This window comes from Panulirus ornatus, chromosome 46 (assembly GCF_036320965.1).
Source record: "Panulirus ornatus isolate Po-2019 chromosome 46, ASM3632096v1, whole genome shotgun sequence".
Taxonomy (NCBI): domain Eukaryota; kingdom Metazoa; phylum Arthropoda; class Malacostraca; order Decapoda; family Palinuridae; genus Panulirus; species Panulirus ornatus.
Window position 1 is genome coordinate 30,668,343 of NC_092269.1, and position 8,866 is coordinate 30,677,208.

Sequence of the window (8,866 nt, forward strand, 5' to 3'; positions counted from 1 at the left end):
GATATTTCACTCAGGGAAATTATCGATTGTCAAATATATTATAATGGTGAGTACTTTGTAAGATTAGAATTCTAATTATTATTTATCACTTTATATGCTTTATTCTACATATTTTGAAAGGATGATAAATATATTACTTTTTCAAATTAGAAATGCTTCTTCAAAGAAGCCTGAGAATAAGAAAAAAATTCATATATATTCAAGTAAAATTATTAAATGAAAAAGGAAAATAGAAAGTTACCCATAAAATAACAGTTTTCTTTGGTTATAAAAATCCTTTAAAGGATAACTAAGGAAGAACACAACAAATCTTAATGTCTTCTTATATATATATATATATATATATATATATATATATATATATATATATATATATAGAGAGAGAGAGAGAGAGAGAGAGAGAGAGAGAGAGAGAGAGAGTTGGGGTGAGAGAGTATCATTAAATTTTAGGGAGAATAAAAAGATGTTCTGGAAGGAGGTAAATAAAGTGCGTAAGACAAGGGAGCAAACGGGAACTTCAGTGAAGGGCGCAAATGGAGTGATAACAAGTAGTGATGATGTGAGAAGGAGATGGAGTGAGTATTTTGAAGGTTTGTTAAATGTGTTTGATGATAGAGTGGCAGATATAGGGTGTTTTGGTCGAGGTGGTGTGCAAAGTGAGAGGGTTAGGGAAAATGATTTGGTAAACAGAGAAGAGGTAGTAAAAGCTTTGCGGAAGATGAAAGCCGGCAAGGCAGCAGGTTTGGATGGTATTGCAGTGGAATTTATTAAAAAAGGGGGTGACTGTATTATTGACTGGTTGGTAAGGTTATTTAATGTATGTATGACTCATGGTGAGGTGCCTGAGGATTGGCGGAATGCGTGCATAGTGCCATTGTACAAAGGCAAAGGGGATAAGAGTGAGTGCTCAAATTACAGAGGTATAAGTTTGTTGAGTATTCCTGGTAAATTATATGGGAGGGTATTGATTGAGAGGGTGAAGGCATGTACAGAGCATCAGATTGGGGAAGAGCAGTGTGGTTTCAGAAGTGGTAAAGGATGTGTGGATCAGGTGTTTGCTTTGAAGAATGTATGTGAGAAATACTTAGAAAAGCAAATGGATTTGTATGTAGCATTTATGGATCTGGAGAAGGCATATGATAGAGTTGATAGAGATGCTCTGTGGAAGGTATTAAGAATATATGATGTGGGAGGCAAGTTGTTAGAAGCAGTGAAAAGTTTTTATCGAGGATGTAAGGCATGTGTACGTGTAGGAAGAGAGGAAAGTGATTGGTTTTCAGTAAATGTAGGTTTGCGGCAGGGGTGTGTGATGTCTCCATGGTTGTTTAATTTGTTTATGGATGGGGTTGTTAGGGAGGTGAATGCAAGAGTTTTGGAAAGAGGGGCAAGTATGAAGTCTGTTGTGGATGAGAGAGCTTGGGAAGTGAGTCAGTTGTTGTTCGCTGATGATACAGCGCTGGTGGCTGATTCATGTGAGAAACTGCAGAAGCTGGTGACTGAGTTTGGTAAAGTGTGTGAAAGAAGAAAGTTAAGAGTAAATGTGAATAAGAGCAAGGTTATCAGGTACAGTAGGGTTGAGGGTCAAGTCAATTTGGAGGTAAGTTTGAATGGAGAAAAACTGGAGGAAGTGAAGTGTTTTAGATATCTGGGAGTGGATCTGGCAGCGGATGGAACCATGGAAGCGGAAGTGGATCATAGGGTGAGGGAGGGGGCGAAAATCCTGGGAGCCTTGAAGACTGTGTGGAAGTCGAGAACATTATCTCGGAAAGCAGAAATGGGTATGTTTGAAGGAATAGTGGTTCCAACAATGTTGTATGGTTGCGAGGCGTGGGCTATGGATAGAGTTGTGCGCAGGAGGGTGGATGTGCTGGAAATGAGATTTTGAGGACAATGTGTGGTGTGAGGTGGTTTGATCGAGTAAGTAACGTAAGGGTAAGAGAGATGTGTGGAAATAAAAAGAGCGTGGTTGAGAGAGCAGAAGAGGGTGTTTTGAAATGGTTTGGGCAAATGGAGGGAATAAGTGAGGAAAGATTGACCAAGAGGATATATGTGTCGGAGTTGGAGGGAACGAGGAGAAGTGGGAGACCAAATTGGAGGTGGAAAGATGGAGTGAAAAAGATTTTGTGTGATCGGGGCCTGAACATGCAGGAGGGTAAAAGGAGGGCAAGGAATAGAGTAAATTGGATCGATGTGGTATACCGGGGTTGACGTGCTGTCAGTGGATTGAATCAGGGCATGTGAAGCGTCTGGGGTAAACCAATGGAAAGCTGTGTAGGTATGTATATTTGTGTGTGTGTGGACGTGTATGTATATACATGTGTATGGGGGTAGGTTGGGCCATTTCTTTCGTCTGTTTCCTTGCGCTACCTCGCAAACGCGGGAGACAGCGACGAAGCAAAAAAAAAAAAAAAAAAAATATATATATATATATATATATATATATATATATATATATATATATATATATATATATATACACACACACACAAGACGGAAAATATACCAATACTTACTTTTAGCGAGCGATTCCTGCAGGAAAATAGCCGCTAAAATAATCAGTAGGAAGAGCGAGAATTGCTTGTTCATGTTGCGGGGGTTCCGACCGTCCTGCCTCCTGGACGGGTCTGTCCACGTTCTTGTTGCCTCAGTCGCGTCAGCAGTTCACTAGGTCGAGACTCGCACTGGGCTTCTGTCTATTCCCCGACCTAAATGACTAACATATATCTCGAAAACGAGTCTAACCGTTCTGAAAATTGCATTTAAGACTGAACAAAAAAATAATACGTAAGTTATAAACAAAGATAACTGATATTTGATTTCAGTTATTATCATTAATTCGTGCGTACGAATAAATCATAATCATAGCAGTTTATTAATCTCTTTTTCAGTAGCGTAAAGGGAATAAATTATATGAAGAAATTGGTTTATTCCTGTCATGGCGGTGTGTTTTAAGAGGGATACGAACCCAGGTACTGTAGTCATTAATGAACGATTACATATACTGTAGTAATTAGAGGATAAGGCTTGTTTACTCTGGTTTTATTAGACGTAAACCAGGTAGTTGACCGAAGACATGACAGTGTCACCAACGGGTCTCTTCCTGACGGCCCATCATCCCTCACTTGACGTTGGTAACACTGATCTCTGTTTTCTTTCGTTGAAGAAAACGAAGTTTGGGTTTGAACGATTTGAAACAAAGATAGAATTGTTTCGTACTGTTTTGTGGCGCTCGTTAAACCATCCGTGTCTGGCAGTCTTTCAGACTCGTAATTTGTTCATGCAAATTACTTCCTGTTTACACCCCTTTACGTCACCGTTTTGACGTACGCGTTTCATTATGTTTTACGTCCCGTCCGTCTTAACATGATTTCACTATTTGTTGCGTCACTTTGTTATCTCTTACGTCATACCTGTACTTCCAGCGTCACCCCGCCTTAAAAGTTTCTACGTCACTTTATTTATTTCCCTACGTCATCCCGTTATATACTTACGTCACCCCATTATTTACCTACGTCACCCTATTGGTCACCCTATTAGTCACCCTATTATTTACCTACGTCACCCTATTATGTACCTACGTCACCCTATTGGTCACCCTATTAGTCACCCTATTATTTACCTACGTCACCCCAATATGTACCTACGTCACCCCATTCTTTACCTACGTCACCCCAATATGTATCTACGTCTCCCCATTCTTTACCTACGTCACCCCATTATGTACCCACGTCACTCCATTATGTATCTACGACACCCTATTATGTACCTACGTCACCCCATTATGTACCTACGTCACCCCATTATGTACCTACGTCACCCCATTATGTACCTACGTCACCCCATTATGTACCCACGTCACCCTGATATTTACCTACGTCAATTCCTTACGTCACTTCACCCCCCTACCCCCCCGCCCCATTATTATTTCCAACGTCATCTCATTATCTCTCTTGCGTCACCTTGTTATCTCTTACGTCTCTCATTATCTCCTATCTTATCAGCGGCATGGTTCTCCATCCGCTGGGCTGGGCTGTGGCCTCTCTCTGGACGGCGTTCCAATGCTTTTTTTGTGGGGGGCGGGGTTGGGGGGTCGGTCCTGGAAAGTCTGCAGAAAACTTCGATTTTGAATATATATATATATATATATATATATATATATATATATATATATATATATATATATATATATATATCCTAGCTTGAACCTCGTATCATCATAGTCGACCAGCCTCTAGAGTGGATGAACAGCTAGATTGACTGTACACCGACTGCCGAAACCAGGATTCGAACCTATGTGCTTGACCCTAAGTGACCCATGTGTTTCTCCGTTTCACGTACCTAACTTAATAATCATTTTCACCCTTCACGCTCGGGCGATAGAGTCTGTATTTCCGAATCCACCAGAATGCAGGGAGGAATAGACCATTGGATCTTGTTAGGGATATCCCCCCCCCCCCCACCCTCCTTCTCTGAAGAAAAAGCGCTTTCGTGTATTGGAAGTAGACCTCTGGAGACGAGAGGAGTGGGAGAAATCCAGCTTGAAATCACTGCTTGATTCAATGCTTGGAAAGCCTTTGACACTGTGTCGTCCAATTGGTTCTCACGGGGTTCATCTTAACTGGGATATAATATTTTGATGTCATATTTTTTTTTCTCTTTCTCATTCGCACTGTTCAGTTCTCATCTCTTATGTGTCGTCTCTCAAAACTGGGTGACCCCAAGCTGAACACGGTGTTCAAGATGGACGACACACGTTACTGGAGAGTAAAAGGAAGAGAACTGATCTCTCACACCTGAATTGGAATGCTGTATTAAACGTACGAACCTTAAACTCTTCTTCGCCATTTTTCCACTCCTTCTGTGACCTGCTTACTTAACTTTGCATCACCAGAGATTATTTTTATTATCATTATGATTATTATTACATCTAAGTCGTCTTCTTTTTTACCCCCCTACTCAATTTCCCCCCCCCCCCGTCCCCCTACTCAATTTGCCTTTTCATCTCAACAGACATCAAACTGCTGTGTCGTCTTGCTCCTTCGTCTAACACACTGATGTGTAAGTCAATCCACTGTGGCTCAGAATTCATTTGGCACCTTAGACATCCCCCAGTACATTGGTTTACGTCAATCTACATCTACAGATGTTTATATATAATTCAGCTGTAGCTTTATTTTTATGTCAGACTACATCTACATTGGTTTATTTTCATCTACTGTAGCTTTATTTTTACGTCAGACTACATCTACATTGTTCTATTTTCATCTACTGTAGCTTTATTTTTACGTCAGACTACATCTACATTGTTCTATTTTCATCTACTGTAGCTTTATTTTTACGTCAGACTACATCTACATTGTTTTATTTTCATCTACTGTAGCTTTATTTTTACGTCAGACTACATCTGCATTGGTTTATTTTCATCTACTGTAGCTTTAGTTTCCCAGCTTAGAATCGTCTGGGAAATTTGATATTTCACGGCGAAGCCCATTTTCCTCGTCTTTCGTGTGTTTATATATATATATATATATATATATATATATATATAACAGAAAGGCAATGATGTGATCCCAGTGGCACCCCATTTGCTACGTCCAACTGATCTTGGGTGGGGCTTTGACCAGTCGGCCACTCGACCCGTTTTCTTTACTTTTACCATGCAATCTTTGGATGGTAGATTTCTCGAAGGTTTTCGTAACCAATCGAAAACAAATGACATAATCAATGTTTGCTAGGTATTTTCCGAGGGCTTGTGTCCACAACGTGGAGAAACACGTCGAAAGACATTGAAACTTAAGTCTGATAAACTGGTGACGGGGTATTTTTTGTGTGTGTGTTTTGTTTTTGGGTTTTTTTTTTCAAGTAACATGGCGACCTCCTGCAACACCACCACCCCCCCCCCTCCCCCACTAGCGCCAGATCTTGAAATTCAAATGGCATCGTTTCGTCACCCCCAACCTCCACCCCCGTAACCCCCCCAACCCCCCCAAAGTCCCCGCCATTTCGACCCACATCATTGCCACGCTTCACTTCTGTATCTGCCTCTGCAGTTAATGGGATTGGCTATTTTCTTCTTAATTTTTTCCACCACTTATGATCCCTGTGTACCAAACCCATCTTAGAATTAACAACGTCTTTCCTTATCACTCTTAACTGTTCTCACTCGTGACGTCAAAGTATGGAGCTGGCAATTTCTAATTTCAAATTCGTTTCTACGGCAAAAGAAAAAATAATGGCCTTGTATAGATACATTTTCTGTTTTCTATCATTTTCTTGTTTTTTGCGCTCACTCGTTTTCTCTCACATGAGTTACCTGTTTGCCATTATTTTTTTGGAACATGCTAGACTTCCTTAGTTTCCTTTATGGTTATATAAATCGTCTCTCCTCTTCGCCATGGGAGTCGCATTTCCTACTCGACATCCCGTCACCACATCGGCGCAGACACACACACACACTTCCCGCCATTTTTTCCACCCCTTCTCTTGTCTTTCGCCGCCGATTTTCTTCACTCACACTTCTGCACAAACGTCCCGGGAATTTACCGGAGAGTCTTATATTTGCTGAAATTATATATATGATATATAGGGCGCGAGGGGGCGCAGCGTGCCGACAGTGGGCCCCAGTGTAGGACTGATCCGGGGTGGGAGATGGGCGAGGGTAGTGCCTCTAGCGGCCATCCGCGGCAGCACCAACCCTGCCCAAGGGCGAGTGTCCCCAGCCCTGCACTCGACTCCGACACTCACACGCCACTCGCCACTCCGGGGTATCACACAACACACTCAAGACATGCAACTGAGTAACGATCACACTCGAGGCCACATAATGCGATACTGAGTGGCTAAATGACGTGAAGTTATAATTATGGATCTTTCTGCTTGAATTATTATCGAGTTAATATGAAATCCACCCACTTTTCTAAAACAAAAGGAACAGAGAAGTGAGCCAAGTGAGGATATTCCCTCTCAGGCCCAGTCCTCTTTTCTTAACGCTACCTTGCATGTGCGGGAAATGGCGAATATGTATGTGGAATATATATATATATATATATATATATATATATATATATATATATATATATATATATATATATATATATATATATATTCTAGGGAGAATAAAAATATGTTTTGGAAGGAGGTAAATAAAGTGCGTAAGACAAGAGAGCAAATGGGAACTTCAGTGAAGGGGGCTAATGGGGAGGTGATAAGTAGTGGTGATGTGAGAAGGAGATGGAGTGATTATTTTGAGGGTTTGTTGAATGTGTTTCATGATAGAGTGGCAGATATAGGGTGTTTTGGTCGAGGTGGTGTGCAAAGTGAGAGGGTTAGGGAAAATGATTTGGTAAAAAGAGAAGAGGTAGTAAAAGCTTTGCGGAAGATGAAAACCGGCAAGGCAGCAGGTTTGGATGGTATTGCAGTGGAATTTATTAAAAAAGGGGGTGACTGTATTGTTGACTAGTTGGTAAGGTTATTTAATGTATGTATGACTCATGGTGAGGTGCCTGAGGATTGGCGGAATGCTTGCATAGTGCCATTGTACAAAGGCAAAGGGGATAAGAGTGAGTGCTCAAATTACAGAGGTATAAGTTTGCTGAGTATTCCTGGTAAATGATATGGGAGGGCATTGATTGAGAGGGTGAAGGCATGTACAGAGCATCAGACTGTGGAAGAGCAGTGTGGTTTCAGAAGTGGTAGAGGATGTGTGGATCAGGTGTTTGCTTTGAAGAATGTATGTGAGAAATACTTAGAAAAGCAAATGGATTTGTATGTAGCATTTATGGATCTGGAGAAGGCATATGATAGAGTTGATAGAGATGCTCTGTAGAAGGTATTAAGAATATATGGTGTGGGAGGCAAGTTGTTAGAAGCAGTGAAAAGTTTTTATCGAGGATGTACGGCATGTGTACGTGTAGGAAGAGAGGAAAGTGATTGGTTCTCAGTGAATGTAGGTTTGCGGCAGGGGTGTGTGATGTCTCCATGGTTGTTTAATTTGTTTATGGATGGGGTTGTTAGGGAGGTGAATGCAAGAGTTTTGGAAAGAGGGGCAAGGATGCAGTCTGTTGTGGATGAGAGAGCTTGGGAAGTGAGTCAGTTGTTGTTCGCTGATGATACAGCGCTGGTGGCTGATTAGTGTGAGAAACTGCAGAAGCTGGTGACTGAGTTTGGTAAAGTGTGTGAAAGAAGAAAGTTAAGAGCAAACGTAAACAACAGCAAGGTTATTAGGTACAGTAGGGTTGAGGGTCAAGTCAATTGGGAGGTAAGTTTGAATGGAGAAAAACTGGAGGAAGTTTATAAAGTGTTTTAGATATCTGGGAGTGGATCTGGCAGCGGATGGAACCATGGAAGAGGAAGTGAATCATAGGGTGGGGGAGGGGGCGAAAATTCTGGGAGCCTTGAAGAATGTTTGGAAGTCGAGAACATTATCTCGGAAAGCAAAAATGGGTATGTTTGAAGAAATATTGATCCCAAAAATGTTGTATGGTTGCGAGGCGTGGGCTATGGATAGAGTTGTGCGCAGGAGGGTGGATGTGCTGGAAATGAGATGTTTGAGGACAATATGTGGTGTGAGGTGGTTTGATCGAGTAAGTAATGTAAGGGTAAGAGAGATGTGTGGAAATTAAAAGAGTATGATTGAGAGAGCAGAAGAGGGTGTTTTGAAATGGTTTGGTCACATGGAGAGAATGAGTGAGGAAAGATTGACCAAGAGGATATATGTGTCAGAGGTGGAGGGAACGAGGAGAAGTGGGAGACCAAATTGGAGGTTGAAAGATGGAGTGAAAAAGATTTTGAGTGATCGGGGCCTGAACATGCAGGAGGGTGAAAGGCGTGCAAGGAATAGAGTGAATTGGAACGATGTGGTATACCG

General features: G+C 41.4%; 1 protein-coding gene across 3 annotated transcripts in view; it reads right to left on the bottom strand.

The window, feature by feature from the left end:
• The window catches only part of LOC139763181 (uncharacterized), a 155,398-nt gene extending 148,697 nt beyond the window's left edge, over nucleotides 1-6,701 (bottom strand). The window contains exons 1-2 of one of the 3 annotated variants that reach the window (XM_071688900.1): nucleotides 6,544-6,701; nucleotides 2,514-2,765 (exon numbers count right to left, since the gene is read on the bottom strand). In XM_071688900.1, the coding sequence (XP_071545001.1) occupies nucleotides 2,514-2,586 (73 nt within the window). In that variant the 5' untranslated portion in view covers nucleotides 2,587-2,765; nucleotides 6,544-6,701. Of the gene's footprint in view, nucleotides 1-2,513; nucleotides 2,766-6,514 lie in introns of all 3 variants that reach the window. The other 2 variants (XM_071688899.1, XM_071688901.1) reach the window with 2 other exon arrangements.
• Nucleotides 6,702-8,866: the final 2,165 nt, after the last annotated feature.